Source organism: Poromitra crassiceps, assembly GCF_964638095.1.
Source record: "Poromitra crassiceps genome assembly, chromosome: 2".
Taxonomy (NCBI): Eukaryota; Metazoa; Chordata; class Actinopteri; order Beryciformes; family Melamphaidae; genus Poromitra; species Poromitra crassiceps.
In genome coordinates this window covers 60,134,559-60,154,561 of record NC_139624.1, presented here as the reverse complement: position 1 = coordinate 60,154,561, position 20,003 = coordinate 60,134,559, and the positions used below count along the sequence as shown (strand labels likewise).

Sequence of the window (20,003 nt, the reverse complement as noted above, 5' to 3'; positions counted from 1 at the left end):
GTCTTGTGCAGCTCACGTGAGATGGGTTTTTTCTCAGAGCTGCAGCTCCGCCTGCTATTGGTCCGTGATCAGCAAGCTGCGCGATCACTGGACAGGCGATCTCTCAATCACCCCCCCTTTTCTATCATCTATTTTACTCCAAACGGGCAAGTTATATAAAAAATGACCCACCTACAGTTGTTATGAAAAGGTGATATTAGCTATATACTGTAGACCAAAACCATGTTTTGCCCCGGACTGGAAAGATGATTAATCCTGTTACAAAGTTGGAAATTTTAACATGGGGGGAATGCCTAGTGCCCCAGACCCCCAAGTGGCCATTTGAGGAACTACAGCTTTTCACTTCACTTCCGTGTCATCATCACTGACGCATAGCGTTTGCCCACTTGTGTGTGCGTGCATGTGTGTGTGTGTGTGTGTGTAATATAGCACCTGAGAGAGTGGAGGTTCATACAAGTCCAACTGTAGCCTGTGTACTACTTCAGGGAAATCACCAGCATGGAAACAAACAACATCTTTGGTTACACGAGGAGGCTCCGAACTGAAAGAGAGGGGGGGGAGATTAGATGGTGAATCTGTTTGTGAATGAGTAGTGTAAATACTGTGTGTGTGTGTGTGTGTGTGTGTGTGTGTGTGTGTGTGTGTGTGTGTGTGTGTGTGTGTGATCTAAGCAAATTGCCTTCATTAAACATACTCAGCAGACTGCCGTTCAAAGCCAGTGTTTGGTTCTGTGTGTGTGTGTGTGTGTGTGTGTGTGTGTGTGTGTGTGTGTGTGTGTGTGTGTGTGTGTGTGTGTGTGCGTGTGCGTGTAGCAGGGGTGTCAAACTTAGTTCATGGGCCACATTGGGCCCAATTTGGACTCAAGTGGCCCAGACAAAATAAATCAATGCATAATAACCTATAAATAACAACACCTCCAAATGTTCCAGTTTCTTTTACTGTAAATAATTAGGCCTACAGGTACATTTTAAGCACACGGTTTCGTTACGCTAGGCCAGGGGTGGGCAACTGGAGCGCCCCCTGTGTGGCCCGCGCTGGAATTGCAATATATATATATATATATATATATATATATATATATATATATATATATATATATATATATATATATATATATATATATATAAAGTGTCCAAATGTAAGACTGAATAATGACATCACAACTGTTACCGGTAATTTAAAATGATTTATTCCTCTAAACCATGGACATATTATAAGATGGACTGAACATTGGTCCCGTTCAGTGAAGCCGCTTCATGTTAGACCGCCGCTCTGGCGGTTGAATCCAGTATTAGGTCACAAGGCCCGTCTCCCCATGTTAGTGGATGGGAAAATCACAACCGAAATAATCACAGTATACGTCAGATAATTTTTTTCCAAAGGTGGTTTGTATCATTTTAGATAGTCATTATCATGCTAATGCCTGTGCAAGTGGTCATTTTTCTGATCAGTTTGTTTTTAAATAGTTATTTGACATATAAAAAGGGATAAAAATGGATGATTGACAGCTGTGGCAGCCAGTCTCAAGCCGTCATTGGCTGGACAGGCTCTTCACATTATAGATCTATCGTCATAGACAAGACACACGGCTTCATCGTTATCTAACGCTGCCTGGAGGTCGGGGTGGCTCTGCTGGGTGTGTGGGGCCGGGAGATGGGCTCTTAGCCTGGGTAGTGCAGGCCTGGAGGTCGGGGTGGCTCATGGGTTGGCTGTGCTGGCTACCAGACATATCAATGGACCGCAATAAAAAGAACATTGTTTTGAGAAAGGTGCGCGAGGAATTAACATTGGTTGGGGACTTAAGTAAGTTCAGAAAATATGTGTTAGTAGTTACTCCAGCTACGTTAGCAATATCGTTAGCCGCTTTCGCTAGTCGGCTGTTTTCATTATTTATCGGCTTAATACTATAACTTAACAACCGATAACGATAGCTGGAATAACACAATACTATACACATTTTCAGAACTTACCAGGTTGTCCAACTGCCAGGAAATGTGTTTTATAACGTTAACTCCCGTCCCGGTGTAAGATGGGGCCTAATATGCAAGCACCAGCCATGAGCTAATCGCTAACTGGTTAGCCGTTAGCGTCACATAAACAGGTTTTATTTTTGGTATTAAAGCAACAAACGTTTTTATATGGATATCTCAGAGAAATGCTTTGACTGTGGGGATGTTCGTTCTTCACAAGCTCCTTTCTTAGCTGTTGTAAGGATATAGTTAACAGAGACAAGACTAGGCAGCTAGGCTAACGTTACCACTGAGCTATATTAAATGGAACGTTACAACGTTGCTGCCCTACCCACACTATAGCCTATCAGTAAACAACGACGTAGCGTAAAGCGGCAAAGTTAGATTTGTAAAACCAACATTTGCTCCAAAAGGAATTAAATCATAAAGTGAATCAAAATGCCACGGAAACATTAGGCTGCTTCGGATAATTTCCCCAGTGAGGCCGAGAGGAGCATACATGCCTCCACTTTTGGTCCGGGCTGAGAGCGCTGAGAGCGCAGCAGCACAGCAGGTCTAAATCTCCGACAACCAAAATCAGATTTTCGTACAGGCGTCATTTTGATAAACTGATCTCATAGTGGGAATCTTCCTGGTTAGTTTTGGCGAGACAAAAAATATTACAACTTAAAGTGCCATATTTAGAGAGCTAGACTGTATATAAATACACAACGCACTGTGCGCATTCTAGAAACAGCAGCTCTACATAAGAAAGTTCAGATGGGCGGGGAGCCCACAGAGGTTCTAAATCAATGGAGCTACTGCGCAGAATCTGGTTCACTGATCTGGCCGGATTTTGGCTTCAATAAAACATACAGGGAGGAGATAGGGACACTCCCTCCATTCATATATCTCAGTGCTCTAAACCAGTGTTTCCCAACCAGGGATACCTGTACCCCTAGGGGTACTTGAGCAGCTTGCAGGGGGTACTTGGAAAGATTTGGCATTACAATTTATTTCCAAAATGATGGGCTGAAAAATAATTTCAAAAGTCATTTCATAAGCCCATTGTTAAAATGGCACATGCACGCACATGCACTAGTTCCCCCCGACAGGTGTCAACTGTTACATGACTGATAAATGGCTCAAAAACGTCCGGTTGCGGTCGCTCCAGATTCAGATTTAGGAGAGCCTGGTTATAAAAGGAACTAGAACGACCGCAACGCGGACTTATGCCTCCGCCATTAGTTCATTCTGGAGTCCAAATCGCCATTTGAGGCAAATTGGAAGAAATTCCGTCAAGGCGCTCCTGTGATGTTGCGTTACAGAGCTTGGAAATTGGGTGTGTGAGAGGTCACAGTGACCTTGAACTTTGACCACCAAAATGTAATCAGTTCATCCTTGAGTCCAAGTCGATGTTTGAGACAAGTTTGATTAAATTCCGTCAAGGCATTCCTGAGATATCGCGTTAACAAGCTTGAAAATGGCGTTCGAGAGCTCACCTTGACCTTTGACCACCAAAATATAATCAGATCATCCTTGAGTCTAAGGCGATGTTTGAGGCAAATTTGATGAAATTCCGTCAAGGCATTCGTGAGATATCGCGTTAACAAGCTGGAAAATGGCGTTTGAGAGGTCACAGTGACCTTGACCTTTGACCACCAAAATCTAATCAGTTCATCCTTGAGTCCAAGTCGATGTTTGAGACAAGTTTGATTCAATTCCATCAAGGCATTCCTGAGATATCGCGTTAACAAGCTTGAAAATGGTGTTCGAGAGGTCACAGTGACCTTGACCTTTGACCTTTGACCACCAAAATCTAATCAGTTCGTCCTTGAGTCCAAGTCGATGTTTGAGACAAGTTTGAGTAAATTCCGTCAAGGCATTCCTGAGATATGGCGTTAACAAGCTTGAAAATGGCGTTTGAGAGGTCACAGTGACCTTGACCTTTGACCTTTGACCACCAAAATCTAATCAGATCATCCTTGAGTCTAAGTCGATGTTTGAGGCAAATTTGATGAAATTCCGTCAAGGCGTTCCTCAGATATCGCGTTAACAAACATCGTACGGACAACCCGGATCCATAATGCCTCCGGCCTGGCTATCGCCGGCGGAGGCATAAAAAGGAGGCCAATCCCAAACACCAGCAGTTCAGTGACAAATATATTTTGTATGGATTTACTTGCACATATTATTACACTAAAAGTTATACAACAAATTTAGGAGCATCATCAACAGGCATGAGTGAGGGGGTAGGCTACTATTGGCATGGCAAAACAGCTCAAGGGGTACATAAGACAAAAAAAGGTTGGGAACCACTGCTCTAAACCTGGCTTCAAATGCCCCAAAATCATTTGTGGCCCTCTCTATCTTCAAAGTTGCCCATCCCTGCCCTAGGCCTATCATATCAAATCTATTGTCTGTAACTGTGCATTCCAATTGACGGCAACTGTGCAATTCTTCTCTATATTCAAAGGAAATGAAAATAGTTTAGCATTAGTGATGCACACAGACAACATGTATAAGCTACTTAATATTGTAACTTGCTCCTGAAACCTACGATACATTTTATGTGTCAAATCATGAGCTTGAGAAAGTTGGATTGAAGGACTTCTCGGTGAAATTTTCACACTACACACTTTTGGCCCATTTCCACCACTGGTATCAACGCGGCCCCGCACAGCTCGTCTCGCTTTTTTGTCTCATTCCACCGATCAAAAACGTGGACAGCCCGGGTTGAGTCGTGCTGCTTTTGGTCCCTGCTCTGTTGAGGTCCTAGGGCTGTGGACCCGGTACCATACGGTGACGTGAAAACACTGCAGACGACTGATTGGTCAGGCAGAATCGTGTTTACTGTAGGCATCTACTGTCAATGCTGGATACCAGTTTAGTGGGGCTTACCTTCTCTTCTGTTATTTCCAGAAGTTATTTCTTTTGTGTTGCTGCCTTCGGCTCTGGTGAAATAAAATCGATCTCCTTGCTCAGCTTTAACATGCGGTGGTTTTCAATTGTTTTGAGAGAGAAAAAAGTCTGCTCCTTGGGAAGCCCTTTGTAGTTGGCTCCGCTAGGCCGCAGGCGAAGCCGCGGTCTTGCCTGTTGAGTTGCCGCTGGGGTTCTCCCCGTAGCGCCTCTCCCGTCCTCTCGCAGTGCATGCATGTGAGTTTGAGTAACAACAAAGTGATATCCATTCTCCTGGCCGATTGTCACATTTGCCCATGTACTGTACACTGTAGGTCATTTAGAGGCACCAGTATTTCATAATCAGTTTAAAAGTTCCGTGTATGGATTTAATTTTAACGTTATACTTATAGCCTACTTCGGCTATGGGCGGAGGGCAGATATGCAGTCGCTATGACGACCAGGTGTGGGCGGAGGCAAGTAAACTTGCTATGGAAACAGTGTCTATATTAAGTAGAGCCGAGTAATACCAGATCGAGTAGAGCTGTACTGTGCTGTTATATGTGGTGGAAATGAGCCATTTGCAAAGCCATCCTGTGGGCCGGATTGGACCCTTTGGTGGGCCGGCTCTGGCCCCTGGGCCGTATCTGTGACACCCCTGGTGTGGCCTGTTGCGGTCTATAGCAGACTGTGGACCAGTTTAATATTGACATTGCTGCGGACCAGGACTACACATAGCGCATCGTTCACGTTGGATATTACACACAGCAAGTACCTGTATTTTCCTCGCATGATCCATCATCGAGGAGTGATGGGAGGGAGAGATATGTGGATCATGTTGGTAATAGGAGCAACGTTTTCACCTATTTTGAGGCCAAGTTATCTCATGATATTTAGCCTTGATTTTGATCCAGAATGCCGAGATGCTACGTCAAACATACTTTTCAGCCCACTGTTTGCAAGCGTCGTATGCCAAGTTGAAAGCGTTTTTTCTTCTTTCTTTTACACAGTCATCCTGGTTAGTCAGGTCTCTTTTTATCTCCCCCACCTTGAGAAACTCCATTTCTCAAGCTCGCTGCAACTCACACATCTATTTTGGCCAGCGGGCCATCACCGTCGTTTGATGAGCTCGCGCGCGCGCGCGCGCGTGTGTGTGTGTGTGTGTGTGTGTGTTGTGGGCGCAGAGCTGGAAAGGTGCAGGCTGGCCACTCCGCAGTCCACACAGACAGACCATGCCAAGTTAATTGTGCACAGATAGTCTCTCTCTCTCTCTCTGCCCCCTCTCTCTCTCCCTCGACACCCTCTCTCTCTTTGCCTTTTCTCTGCCGTTTCCTCGCGACCAGGCAGCAAATGCTTTGCGGACCGGCACTGGTCCGGGGCCCGGTGGTTGGGAACCACTGGAGTATAGTATGTGTATGTGTGTGTGTGTGTGTGTGTTCTCAGGATCATGTTGTGTCTCTGGAGGTCCAGCCTACCTCTCTCCGAGACGTACAGCCTTCAGCACCCCCACGGCGGCCGTGGTCTGCCGCTCGAACCCCTGGCCGATGTGATCCGCGTGGGCGCGGGTTCGATCCTCGAACAGCATCTCTCTGGGCTCGCTGCTCCTGCCGGGCAGGTACTGGAGCAGGTTCTTCACCTCGTTGGTGGACCTGTGACAACACAAGGGAAACCCATTCATGTGTCTGTGTCATGTGTCCATAGAGCTTTTTTCTGAGCTGGGTGACGTGAACTGCTTTTTTCAGCCAACCAATCGCAATGACGGAGACGCTGGCCGTTTGCCCTATCGTGCATAGCAACAACAATTTGGAGAAAGTCAAGGGGCCGGCGGTAGAGAAATAGTACATACTAATCATTGAAATTACGTTACTGTAACAGCAATCTTAAAGGCAGTATGGATTGGATTATTATACCGGACATGTATTGTAAATATCTGGTAAGCCGTTGCTTGTTCTACAACACTGTATTTATTGTCTGCTAGAAGAGCTGACCAGCTGGTGACTGAGCTAGCAGCAGGTGACATCATCATCCGCTTTTATTTCTCCTCAAAAAAAGAAGAGAAAAAAAAACATGTGCAGGAAACACTGTGGACACATGCCCTCATCTAAAAGGTACTGTGTATGTCCAGACAGAGACAGTCGAGTGATTGAGTCCTCCCTCCAGAAACATGTGTTAGAAAGGTTCCCGGACAGGTGCTTATTCGTGGTGGGGAGGCCGCCAAAGGGCCCAATCCAGAGCCAATCAGGCCGGCCATTTTCCCTGGAGTTACCGCGAATAGTCACAATGGGGAGCCACGACAGTGATGACCTCACAATGATGAAGAACGTGAAGTGACATCATCGATACATCGGATACGATGGTCAGGTCGGATACGATGACCTCAGCGGTCATGTGACATTCTCGGCGATGACATCAGAGCCACAAACACTTCACGGCGCCAATGATGTCATAATCATTGATGATATCATCGGCAATTATGACGTTAAGAATGATGTCATAATCGCTGATAATATCAAGGAATGTCTATAAATGGGGGTTGGTTTGAGAATGTATCGTATTCTAAGTACGTATTCCCAGAAACAAATGAAATTATGTCACGTCCTAACGGTGATTCCCGGGCGAAGACGGGGGCGCTTACCAATGCATGTCTCCAGTTGGTGAGCGGGATTTGGGAAGGCCGGACCTTTATCATGCTTGACGGGCAACCTATGGCCAACGAATGTCAACATCTACGAGTCAGGCGATTTGTCCAACAACCAAATATCCTCTGCTGACCAATGACCAGGAAGTCTCCTCAGGGAAGGGAAACAGTTGGGGTGATGGTCGATATGGATTCTATGAGGTCAGGGACCTCTTCGCCACACGTGTGCCCCCACTCTCCTGGGATTGAACCGCATCAGAGCTTTCTCTCGTTTCTCCCTTACCCTGTCTCACTTTCCATTTTTTATTAAAGGAGGACATTACTCAAACTAAGTCTGTCTGTTGTCATTGGGGTTGCCTTGCCCACAGTGTGATACAGTATGAGGACCAGTAGGGATGTAATGATGTTGTGTTGGGCAGGATGAAAACTCACATTATGAAGCATCCTCTCTTTGTAGTATATTCGGGGCCTGTGAAAGCGTTTTCAGTCATACTAAGTAGAAGCTCCACTGAACACTTTGAGAAATGCTTTTCGCCAGCTGCAGACACTACTACCAGTCCTTTTTGCTCACTTTAGACCCATTTCTTTTCATTACAATGTAATTATTGTGCTTGCTGACAAGCAAGGCACAATCTTAAAGTCCCACATACTTATTATTCCTATTCTTATATCTGCCAAAAAAGTTAGCCGCGTAACAACGCCCACAATTTTTGCGCCACATAGACATGCCAGACCTCAAAATGACCGGCTTATTGAGGACAGGTGTGGTATGACTTTTCTAAGGGTTTGTGAAAGCGGTTTGGCCGCAATTCGCCATTAAGCGCCATTTTGTTTCCCATTGACTTGCATGGGGTTTGGAAAAATCTTGCAAAATCTTGCAGTAAATTAGCTGTCATTCAGAAACCATAACACCTACAGCTACCAAACTTGGTAGGGAGGTGCACTGAGGTGTCTTTTACTATCCCCGAAAAAATTGCACCAATTGACCAGATGGTGGCGCTATAACAGCCCTCCTTACCTTTTGGTCCATAACTTTTGAACCGTAGTGTTTATCATCAAAATTCTTTTTTCCCTGGAATCCTTGGGTCCTCCCGCATCTACTCAACTAGGCCACGCCCATTTCCGTCTGACTAAATTTTCCGCCATTTTGCATTTTGTCCAAAACCGTTTTTTTTGCCATTTCTCCTTGAAATTTTGTCCAATCTTCACCAAACCAACGCACACATCATGTGGGGACTGTCCTGCACAAGACTGATTTGGAAGTTTTGAAAAAAAATGCACCGTTGCGATATAATCGACTTCCAAAGTTTGGTGGGTGGGGCCTATTTCACAAAGATCGTCCGATGCTAACCAAACTTGGTACAGGTGTGGACGGATGTACTCTGAGCCTATAGGAGAAATACTGTGTTGAAGGTGGGGACTGGGACTTTTCCACTGGGAAACACCCACGTCCCAGGTGTCTGGAAGGCAGCATTAGTCCCCCTAATTGCATGGGCAGGGACCTTGCAAGCCAGGCGGTGCATGGCGAGGACAGCAAGCACAATTACATTTTCGTTAGGAAATGTAGACCTTCTAGTTGCTTTTGTGTTTTCTTCATGCCGGCTGCTGCTGCTGCTGCTGCTGCTGCTGCTGCTGGTGGTGGGGAATTTTCCTTACAAGATCAATGATATATTAATTTAAAATTCAACACAAACATTACAAAATGATAAGATTGAAAAAGTACAAAAATCAGTTATATCTTAACACATTCACTGCCAGCCGTTTTTCAATACTGTAGTTAGCTTCTGCCAGAGGGTTTTTTTGAGGATTCTGGCTCATTTTACAAGAGCCGAGGATTCTTTTCTGCTTGGACTTTGTGAACACAAAGTTCACAAAAGTACTAATAGAATGTGTGCTTTCTCTGTCTAAAAGAGTTAGTTTGTAGAGTTAGTAGTTATGTAGATATTAGCCGTTGAGTACAGCATGGTTTCAGAGATTTTCAGAGAGTTTTGAGATAAATGGATTTTTAGAACCACCTCACGTGCCTGTGATTATGGGTGCCCTTGGGCAAGTCTGTATACTGTATTGTGTGTGTGTGTGTGTGTGTGTGTGTGTGTGTCTCCAAACTCCTCCCTCCAGTCCGTAGGTGTGTCTCTGGTGGCTTTGCAGTGTTTTGTCACAGGCGAGTTTCTGTTGCCTCACAGATCCCAAAAAAAGAGAGGGGAATCGCAGGAGCGGGGAAGAGGAGAGGAGAGGCGAGGGGGGGGGGTTAGACACGGGAGAGAAATTCCTTCGCGATCCCCTTCTTCCAATCTTGAGGCGTACTCCGCTCTGCTGCTGCTGCTGCTGCTCGTCTGTGCTGCTGCTGCTGGCGGCGCGGCCGCTCTCGGGCGAGTCTGGATTACTGTAAAACGGGCTCGTTCGTTTCTTGGGGTGTCGGTTGAGAGCTTTGATGAAGCTTTTGCGATTCTGGTCTTATTTATGCTCAAAGGTACTCGAGTGTGTGTGTGTGCGCGCGCGCGCGTGTGTGTGTGTGTGTGTGTGTGTGTGAAATCTAAAGCGTTTTCGCCAAGCCATTTCCTTGAGAATGGCTTCCTCCCGCGGCTGTTTTTGCTCGGCTTTCTCTCTGTCTGGAGTGCACTGTCGCCACTTAGTTGGTCGGTAAAATAGATTATACACATTCAATACCTCCAATATTGGTATAGGAGACGTAAAAGGCTTTGATCGATGTCCCACCGTCAAAAAAAAAAAAAAAATTTTAAGCCGAGATATCTCGTCATTGGCAGTGAACCGTTGGATTCTGTAAGGCGAGATATCTCGTCAATGGCAGTGAACGTGTTAAAAAAATATAAAATTAAAACGTAAAATCAAATGGAGTGCACAAAGTTAATTTGACTAAGTGATAGGTCACTGATTCACAATAGGACAGAAGTGCTAGAACACAAACAAACACACACACACACGGCTGCATGTACACACAAACAGAAGAGCTAAGGAGTAAAGCATTGAAATGAGCCGTGTTGTCAAACAATAGAAGCACTGCAGTCAGCTCTACTGGATCAGTGACTCACACTGGAGCTGCAGGCACATTCACACACGAGTATAAATAATACACACACGCGCACGCACACATACAGTCTGCAAGAGATTCCTTTGAGAGCACTATGACAGACAGAGTCAGACACACGTACAGAGAAGAGCAGCTAGACTGCCAGTGCTGAACACTGCATCGTGTGTATTCATTCATTCAGAGATTAGAGAGAGGCAGGAGAGGATGGAAGAGAAAGAAAGAAGCAGAGGATAAGGGTGCAGAGAGTAGGGCGGATGAAAATGCACGCGCATGCCCCCACACACACACACACACAGCTCACGCACACAGCAGTGTGTCTCTGAGCTGACTACAGGCTGACAGTAATGAATGTAAAACCAGGAAAGCTAGCCGATAAGGCGAAAGAGTGAAAAGAGAGAGAGCGTAAAGAGAGGAGTGATACTTCAAGTCTACTGTCTACAATATATCCTGTAGCACTGAATGTGAGGTACTGTTGTCAGTAATATGTATGTGGGAAAACATCTCTCTCTGCACCAATGCCAGCAAGATTCTGGTCAATTTATTGGGGGAATATTGTGGTTTTCACTCTCAGGCAATGGAGGAGGGAGGAGGACAACAACAGAGGGAGCGAAAGGAGCGGAAGAGGAGTGACAGGCAGGGAGGTGGTGAAGAGAAAGAGGATGAGGGAGAAGAGTGGCAGGCAGGGAGGTGGAGAAGGGAAAGAGAGGATGAGGGAGGAGAGGAGTGGCAGGCAGGGAGGTGGAGAAGGGAAAGAGAGGATGAGGGAGGAGAGGAGTGGCAGGCAGGGAGGTGGAGAAGGGAAAGAGAGGATGAGGGAGGTGAGGAGTGGCAGGCAGGGAGGTGGAGAAGGGAAAGAGAGGATGAGGGAGGAGAGGAGTGGGCAGGCAGGGAGGTGGAGAAGGGAAAGAGAGGATGAGGGAGGAGAGGAGTGGCAGACAGGGAGGTGGAGAAGGTAAAGAGAGGATGAGGGAGGAGAGGAGTGGCAGACAGGGAGGTGGAGAAGGTAAAGAGAGGATGAGGGAGGAGAGGAGTGGCAGGCAGGGAGGTGGAGAAGGGAAAGAGAGGATGAGGGAGGAGAGGAGTGGCAGGCATGGAGATGGTGAAGGTAAAGAGAGGATGAGGGAGGAGAGGAGTGGCAGGCAGGGAGGTGGAGAAGGGAAAGAGGATGAGGGAGGAGAGGAGTGGCAGGCAGGGAGGTGGAGAAGGGAAAGAGAGGATGAGGGAGGAGAGGAGTGGCAGGCAGGGAGGTGGAGAAGGTAAAGAGAGGATGAGGGAGGAGAGGAGTGGCAGACAGGGAGGTGGAGAAGGGAAAGAGAGGATGAGGGAGGAGAGGAGTGGCAGGCATGGAGATGGTGAAGGTAAAGAGAGGATGAGGGAGGAGAGGAGTGGCAGACAGGGAGGTGGAGAAGGGAAAGAGAGGATGAGGGAGGAGAGGAGTGGCAGGCAGGGAGGTGGAGAAGGGAAAGAGAGGATGGGGGAGGAGAGGAGTGGCAGGCAGGGAGGTGGAGAAGGGAAAGAGAGGATGAGGGAGGAGAGGAGTGGCAGGCAGGGAGGTGGAGAAGGGAAAGAGAGGATGAGGGAGGAGAGGAGTGGCAGGCAGGGAGGTGGAGAAGGGAAAGAGAGGGTGAGGGAGGAGAGGAGTGGCAGGCAGGGAGGTGGAGAAGGGAAAGAGAGGGTGAGGGAGGAGAGGAGTGGGCAGGCAGGGAGGTGGAGAAGGGAAAGAGAGGATGAGGGAGGAGAGGAGTGGCAGGCAGGGAGGTGGAGAAGGGAAAGAGAGGATGAGGGAGGAGAGGAGTGGCAGGCAGGGAGGTGGAGAAGGGAAAGAGAGGGTGAGGGAGGAGAGGAGTGGGCAGGCAGGGAGGTGGAGAAGGGAAAGAGAGGATGGGGGAGGAGAGGAGTGGCAGGCAGGGAGGTGGAGAAGGGAAAGAGAGGATAAGGGAGGTGAGGAGTGGCAGGCAGGGAGGTGGAGAAGGGAAAGAGAGGGTGAGGGAGGAGAGGAGTGGCAGGCAGGGAGGTGGAGAAGGGAAAGAGAGGGTGAGGGAGGAGAGGAGTGGGCAGGCAGGGAGGTGGAGAAGGGAAAGAGAGGATGGGGAGGAGAGGAGTGGCAGGCAGGGAGGTGGAGAAGGGAAAGAGAGGATGGGGAGGAGAGGAGTGGCAGGCAGGGAGGTGGAGAAGGGAAAGAGAGGATGGGGGAGGAGAGGAGTGGCAGGTAGGGAGGTGGAGAAGGGAAAGAGAGGATGAGGGAGGAGAGGAGTGGCAGGCAGGGAGGTGGAGAAGGGAAAGAGAGGATGAGGGAGGAGAGGAGTGGCAGGCAGGGAGGTGGAGAAGGGAAAGAGAGGATGAGGGAGGAGAGGAGTGGCAGGCAGGGAGGTGAAGGGAAAGAGAGGATGAGGGAGGAGAGGAGTGGCAGGCAGGGAGGTGAAGGGAAAGAGAGGATGAGGGAGGAGAGGAGTGGCAGGCAGGGAGGTGGAGAAGGGAAGGAGAGGATGAGGGGGGAGAGGAGTGGCAGGCAGGGAGGTGGTGAAGGAAAGAGAGTGACGACAGACACCATGTAAATCTTTTTAAAGCTACAGCGCACTCTTAAAAAGTGTGTACGTGTATGTCACATCCAAGCTCTTATCCAAGGAAACCGTGTGAGTGAGCAGGCAGAACACTGTGCGTTCAGCCTCTGTCTGGAAGGGCTGGTCAAGGCTATTGCTGTGCTACTATTCAATTACCGTAAATCGGTTGATGTGCTTACTAAAAGCTAAAGTATTTTTTTAAATTTGAACTTCAATTTATGACCACTATGATCAAGCCTTGCTCTCAAACATATTAACCATGTGTGCTTACTGTAAAGACACTTTGAGATGTCCTGAACAGAAACAAACAACGCAGGAACACGAAAATAAATCAACTTACAGGAGGGAAGAGGTCAAGAGGAGGCGGGTGGGGAAAAGAAGATGGAGGGAAAGAGAGAGAGAGGAGACGTATAGAGGTACAGTACGTACAGAGGAGAGGAGGAAAGGAAGAGAGAAATGGGAGAGGATGAGAAAAGTAGACAGTTTGCAGAATCCATGTCATTTCATATTTTTATGTCATGGTGATTTATAACAATTGGCACTTCATAAGGATGGAGAGATAGTGAGGTGGGATGGAGAGAAGGACAGGGGACAGTAAATGAAAAAAGCAGAGAATAGCCTAACCTCTCTCTCTCTACATCCATCTCATAATATCAGCCCATCTGTTTCTGACAGGCAGCACGCACGCACGCACCTTCTTGACAGCCACCCCTTCAAACACTGTCTAGATGCTGATTCAAATGCTGTGGAGAGGCACCCTCTTCTCAAGATCCAAGCTTTCTGTAATATACATTTAGCAGCCACCCCCCCCCCCCCTGGCCCCAACTGCTTCAAAATAATATGAAATGTCATGAAAAATGTCATAAAGTCAGGGCGGCTATGTTAAAGAATCTAAATAAAATATAAGATAGCTTTGATTTGTTTAACTTTTTTGGTCACAGCATAATTCAGCATAATTTGTATATTATTTTATAGTTTTGATGTTGTTACGGACCGGCGCCCAGTCATATTCTCATTATCCAATTCAGGTTCGTATTCTATCGTGTCTAGGGGTTGATTGGCATATGGTCTGATATCATGAGAAAAGAAAACAATGAACAGGCTGTTTATGGATTGAGTGCAGGCCTCTCACCTGTTAGCTTTAGCTGATGATTGAGTGCAGGCCTCTCACCTGTTAGCTTTAGCTGATGATTGAGTGCAGGCCTCTCACCTGTTAGCTTTAGCTGATGCGGCCTCCAGGAGCGTCCCGAACACCCGGCCAGCTCCGATGGCTGGATGCGTGAGGGCTTCATTACACCCTCACATATTCAGCCAGCCCCATGAACATGGGACAAAAAGACGAGGAAGTATAACCACTCCAAAACAAGACATAAACTACGACACACTGCGTTGCGGCTGCAGCGGCCATCTTCTGTGTGGACCAGACTGAGCTCTAGACCGCAGAGACGGAAGAGCCATATATGGACATGTACGGCAGCCCCGTATAGACAAAAGGCGCCCTCTATACAAGCAGACCACAGATCAATTGACAAACAGCCAAAGAAAATTTAAATAAACATTTCATCATATCTAAGCTGACGAGGCTATATCTATGCTGCCAAGTGCGAACCGTAACATTGTATTTACTATTATTCTTAATCAGTGGTCCCCAAACGCTGAGCTTCATGCGTCCCTGAACACACACATATTTTTTTAACACCTGTATGGTGTAGAAATTAGAAACACGTGACATCATGTAGTCTATATAGCAAATTATTTATTTAAATGGTGCAAGTTAGTAGCCTACTTAATTAACCTGTAACGTGGCACAATTGTGCTTGTGCTTTAAAGTCTCTGGAAACCAAAATCCACAAAAACGTTCTAACTATGTTATTTAGGGTACAAAAGGAGTCTCTTGCGCGTCAGCCCCTCCGCAAAAGGAGGTCGGTGCTCTCAGGACAGGACAGTATTATGACAAAAGTTCAATGGACAAACCAAAGAGGATCCTGGAGCACACGATTCACTGGAAAATTGCTTTATTCAATGACTAACGTTTCAACGCCTACTGCGTCTTCATCAGAGTCAAACAGGTTGACTCTGATTTAGGGTCTTATGTTAGTAATTATGTGTCCCAGAAATTATTATACATTACTTTCAACCCAAAGCCTTAAAATCTACACTTTTCTACAAGATTCTACAAGGTACTTCCTCATTGAAGAGAGCAGTGCGCGAGGTGCTAAAATGCAGGAGCTTATGACGTCATAAGCTCTATATAACCTTTGTACACGCGCGCAACTCGCCCTTCTCCTTTTGTCCGTTCTTTGCCCCCAGTGACAGCGCTCCCTCAGTGTCTGTCTCTCCCTCCCACTCTGTGTGCCGAGCGCTATGCTTCTCTCTCTCTCTCTCTCTCTCTCTCTTTCTCCGTTTCCCTCCCCCCTCTCTCTCGCGCTCTCTCTCTCTCTCTCGGAGACCTGTAGTCTCGCACGCACGCACACACACGGGACACGCCCACACACGGGACACGCCCACACAGTCCGCGGGAGAAAATACACTCTAAAATATAATTGATTCTCATGACTTTTGGCATGACTGTCAAACCTAAATTTATATACTTTGCGAAGTTCATCATCGTTCAAATTTGGCTGGTGGCTTATTAACATAGATTCCTGTGATGTGATGAACTCAAAATGCTAAATAATAATAAAATATTTCTGGTTTCCAGGGACTTTAAGTAAAACAGTTGTCCAATGGTAAAGTAAAGGCGAAAATGAATTATGCAAAAGACAAATAACATGAAAATGAATAAGCAAGAATATGAAAATGGATTAAAAAAGGCACATTTTAAATTGCATTTTGCAAATCAGCATTAATTCATCATTCTTCCATTTGTCAATTTAATCAATTTAATTTAAATGGCTCATTTATAAGCATTTATTAATAGGTTTATAAATAGTTTTATCAAACGGCTTATTTAAAAGCATTTTTTTAAGTAAATTACTGAGAATTACTGCTTGGATAAAGCTTTTGGCATAAAAACAGCACCACAAAGTTACAGAAGCTACAAACAAACATTACAATAAATAACAATAAATATCAGTACTTTGATAGAGAAATAAATGGTGCAAAGCACATACTGTTATAGAAAAGTAAATCTGTCATTTCTCCGACGACCGGTGTATTACGCACGCACGACCAGGTACGAACCCCTTCCCCCCGCTACGAAAAGAAAATCCTAGAGGAAACACTGAGATCACTGTATGTGAAATGAAATGTGTAAGTTTCCTTCCTTACTTAACCTTTATTCATCCAGGAAAGGCTGATTGAGCTGATTAGACAGCTATTAAGAGTGAATGTGTGAATAAAAAAAACATTATTAGTAATAATGTCACTATTAGTATTATTAAGCAACAGAGACAAGAGGAAAGAGGAGAGAGAGTGAGAGAGAGAGAGAGAGAGAGAGAGAGAGAGAGAGAGTATGTTGACTGATGCTCGGCTGGCTGTCATGTGAAGTAGTCTCTCTATCTCACTCTGATGTTGGCTCTATTAACATACCGATGATCTCATCTAAGTGGTGAGCCACGTAACACGCACCACACGCTGAGGCACACACGCAGACACACACACACACACACACACACACACACACACACACACACACACCACTCATAGAAAGCATGTGTTCCTCTGTGTGTGTGAGCGTATGCTTGTGTGTCGGCCACAGTGACATTGTGACAAAGGCAAACAGAGATGCTGCAATTGCTTCATCCTGCCCTGCTTCAAAAGGGCTGTCAAAATTGGCCCAAAATCATATTCGAAAATTCCCTCTAAACAATATATATATATATATATACATACATACACACACACACACACACACACACACACACACACACAGATATATATATTTATACCATGGTCTGGGTGAATACTCGATTCTGATTGGCTGCAAGGTGTCCATTAATTTGTGATAATGTACAGTGATAATGCACACCTAGCTAAATGGTCTGTTCACCGTTCCTATCAATGCGCCAGGATCACGACAGAGCCGTTTGAGCTCTATACCACCGTTAACGCTTAATATGGCACTTTTATAAGGTTAGAAAAAAAATTGAGCCGGTCAAAGTAACTATTTAGATTAGCCCTGAGTGCTCAGTTTATTAAAATAACGGCTATTTAGAAATCTGAAATTTTAGTTCTGGTCAGCTGACAGAAGCCGGGCTCTCAGCTGTCAACTGTCAAACCCTCTGTTTACAACTTGCAACAAGCAGCAGCCAGGCGCTCTGGGAGAGCGCCCGCTGCCTCTATCACTGATACAAATCAAGTCGAAGAGGAAAAAGACGAGATCAACAAAAAGAAAACCACGAAATGGGCAGTTAACAGCAACACACTGAGAGACGTCCTTGCACAAAACATACTGGACTCCAACATAGAAAGCTGATGGTTTTCAGTGCAGCGCAGCGCGAGCCATTTACGTCTATAAGACCCGCAGACGAAACCACCTATTTCTGAAGAAAATGGTGAAAACGACATACCCAAAATAAAATGCTTACTGTGGCTGAACCGCTAGGGTTACAGACAACTGCCTGACCTTTTCTGAAAGGTAAGACTTTGAAGTTTATGTTCCAAGTGTCAGAATGACTATGTGTTACTGACCCTGAGTAACACCAGCTCAAACACAGTGGTTGATTCTCGCCTACAATAAAAAACACTTTTAGAGTGTAAACAGTTACCTGTGGTTGTTGTATTTATGGCTAGAAACCCAATGGAGACATAGCCACAGGCCTTACCACATCCCAACTCAAAGAAGATGAAAAAATACCAAAACATGAGTATTTGGCACTGGTTTTTGTAGGGAGATACCCAGGCGGATTTCCAAAAAGCCATTATAAAAAGCCATTTGAAAAAGCCAAATAATCTGAAATGTTGTCTTTGTCTTTGTACAAAGACAGCGATAACTTCTGCTGTGTTGATCTGATCTGAAAAAGGAAGACATAGTTCGATGCGCAAGATTCAGCCGGTTAATTTGGTATGTAGCATGAACAGCATTGTTCAGAATTAACTACCTAATTAATCACATAAATGACAGATGAACAGCAAAAAATCAGAAACGTAACGCCGGGGTTACGGTGCCATGCAAATGGTAAATGGTAAATGGCTGCATTTATATAGCGCTTTTATCCAAAGCGCTTTACAGTCAGTAGGTACATTCACCCATTCACACACCGATGGCGGCAGGTTACCACGCAGGGTGCTGGCACACCAACGGGAGCAATTTGGGGTTCAGTGTCTTGCCCAAGGACACTTCGACATGCAGACTGGAGTAGCCGGGAATCGAACCACCGACCTCTTTTATCCAAAGCGATTAGTGGACGACACGCTCTACCTCCTGAGCTACAGCCGCCCCAGGTTAATGTAATTCCCTTGAATGCGAGAATTAACGAGCCAGTTACATGGCGTTGCATTCTTAGACATTGCCGTTTGCTTTTATTTCGTATGTTACATACAATTGGCTAAATTATTAGTTAGCTTGACTCTAGAATTGTGCCAGGTGCAGGCACTAAGCAGCCATTTTATCCAATGATAAAATCTAATCTTGATCAGCCGAGGGGACTATTTTGTCTCGCCGGTTCTCAACTCATATTCAAGGTTATGAAAACTAGATTTTGATTGCAAAATGCATGGAATATAAATTAATGGTCTTGTTTTGTTTCTTTGGCAAGTGACCATGGTATAAGCAGGTTAATGCACTTCGAGGTGTCCATTATATATATATATATATATATATATATATATATATATATATATATATATATATATATAAATATATATATATATATATATACATACATATATATATATAGGCGTGTGTGTGTGTGTGTGTGTGTGTGTGTGTGTGTGTGTATATATATATATATATATTTATTTATTTTTTCCCACGTGCGTGGCAAGGCAAACCAATACAACCAGAGAGCTTATATAACTACTTGGTATATTTATTTGAAGATAAAAAAAAGAAATCCAACATAAACATAGTTCATTTTCCCCCCCATATTTATTCAGTCAGTACTAATACAGGAGTAGCCTACACTTTTGTGATGTTTTTAAATAACCAGGCAAACAATGTATGTTTTTATGTTGCCCTCTTGGCCAGGTTTTTTACCTGGTTAAATGTAAAAATAATAATCATAATAATAATCATAATATTGAATATTAATTTTCATATTCGAATATTCTTTTATTTTTTTTATCTTCAAACATATATTTGAATATAAAATATTCTTTGACAGCCCTAGTGTGTGTGTGTGTGTTACTGTTTCTCCTGACAGGCAGTAGGGAGCGTGAAGAGGCAAGCTGGTAAATGGCTCGACAAGGAATAAACAGAAAGCACACACACACACACACACATTCCACTGACTCTTGTCTACTGTTTTTAACCGATCACATTAAAAAAGAGATAGATTGCGGCAAATTCTCTGGCATGGTATTGCTAGATTTACAAAAGGCGTTTGACACCGTGGACCATTCCATTCTTCTAATGAAACTGAAAGCAATATAGGCTTTAATGATATGGCCATTAGTTGGGTCAGCTCCTACTTGAGAGGAAGGAAACAACTGGTGGTAGTGGGTGGGACAGCATCCCAACACAAGGTAATGGAATGTGGGGTCCCCCAGGGGAGCGTGCTTGGCCCCCTTTTCTTCCTGCTCTACATTAATGACATGCAATCTGCATGCTCTTGTGACCTCTTTCTCTATGCTGATGACTCCGCATTGATGGTATCTCACAAAGACAAATCAGTGATAGAAAGGAGTCTAAGCACAGAGCTACAAAAAGTCAGTCACTGGCTCTCCGATAACCGTTTGTCCCTCCACCTCGGTAAAACCGAATCAATTCTGTTTGCGTCGCCTTACAAATAAAAAAAATATCCCGG

At 45.3% G+C, this 20,003-nt stretch overlaps 1 protein-coding gene across 1 annotated transcript in view; it reads right to left on the bottom strand.

The window, feature by feature from the left end:
• Positions 1–20,003, bottom strand: part of LOC310800023 (uncharacterized protein) — a gene marked incomplete at both ends in the record, with an annotated part of 172,320 nt that overhangs the window by 9,450 nt on the left and 142,867 nt on the right. Inside the window, 2 exons of the mRNA XM_083662620.1 lie at positions 433–541; positions 6,323–6,496. Of these exons, the coding sequence (XP_083518746.1) occupies positions 433–541; positions 6,323–6,496 (283 nt within the window). The remainder of the gene's footprint in view (positions 1–432; positions 542–6,322; positions 6,497–20,003) is intronic.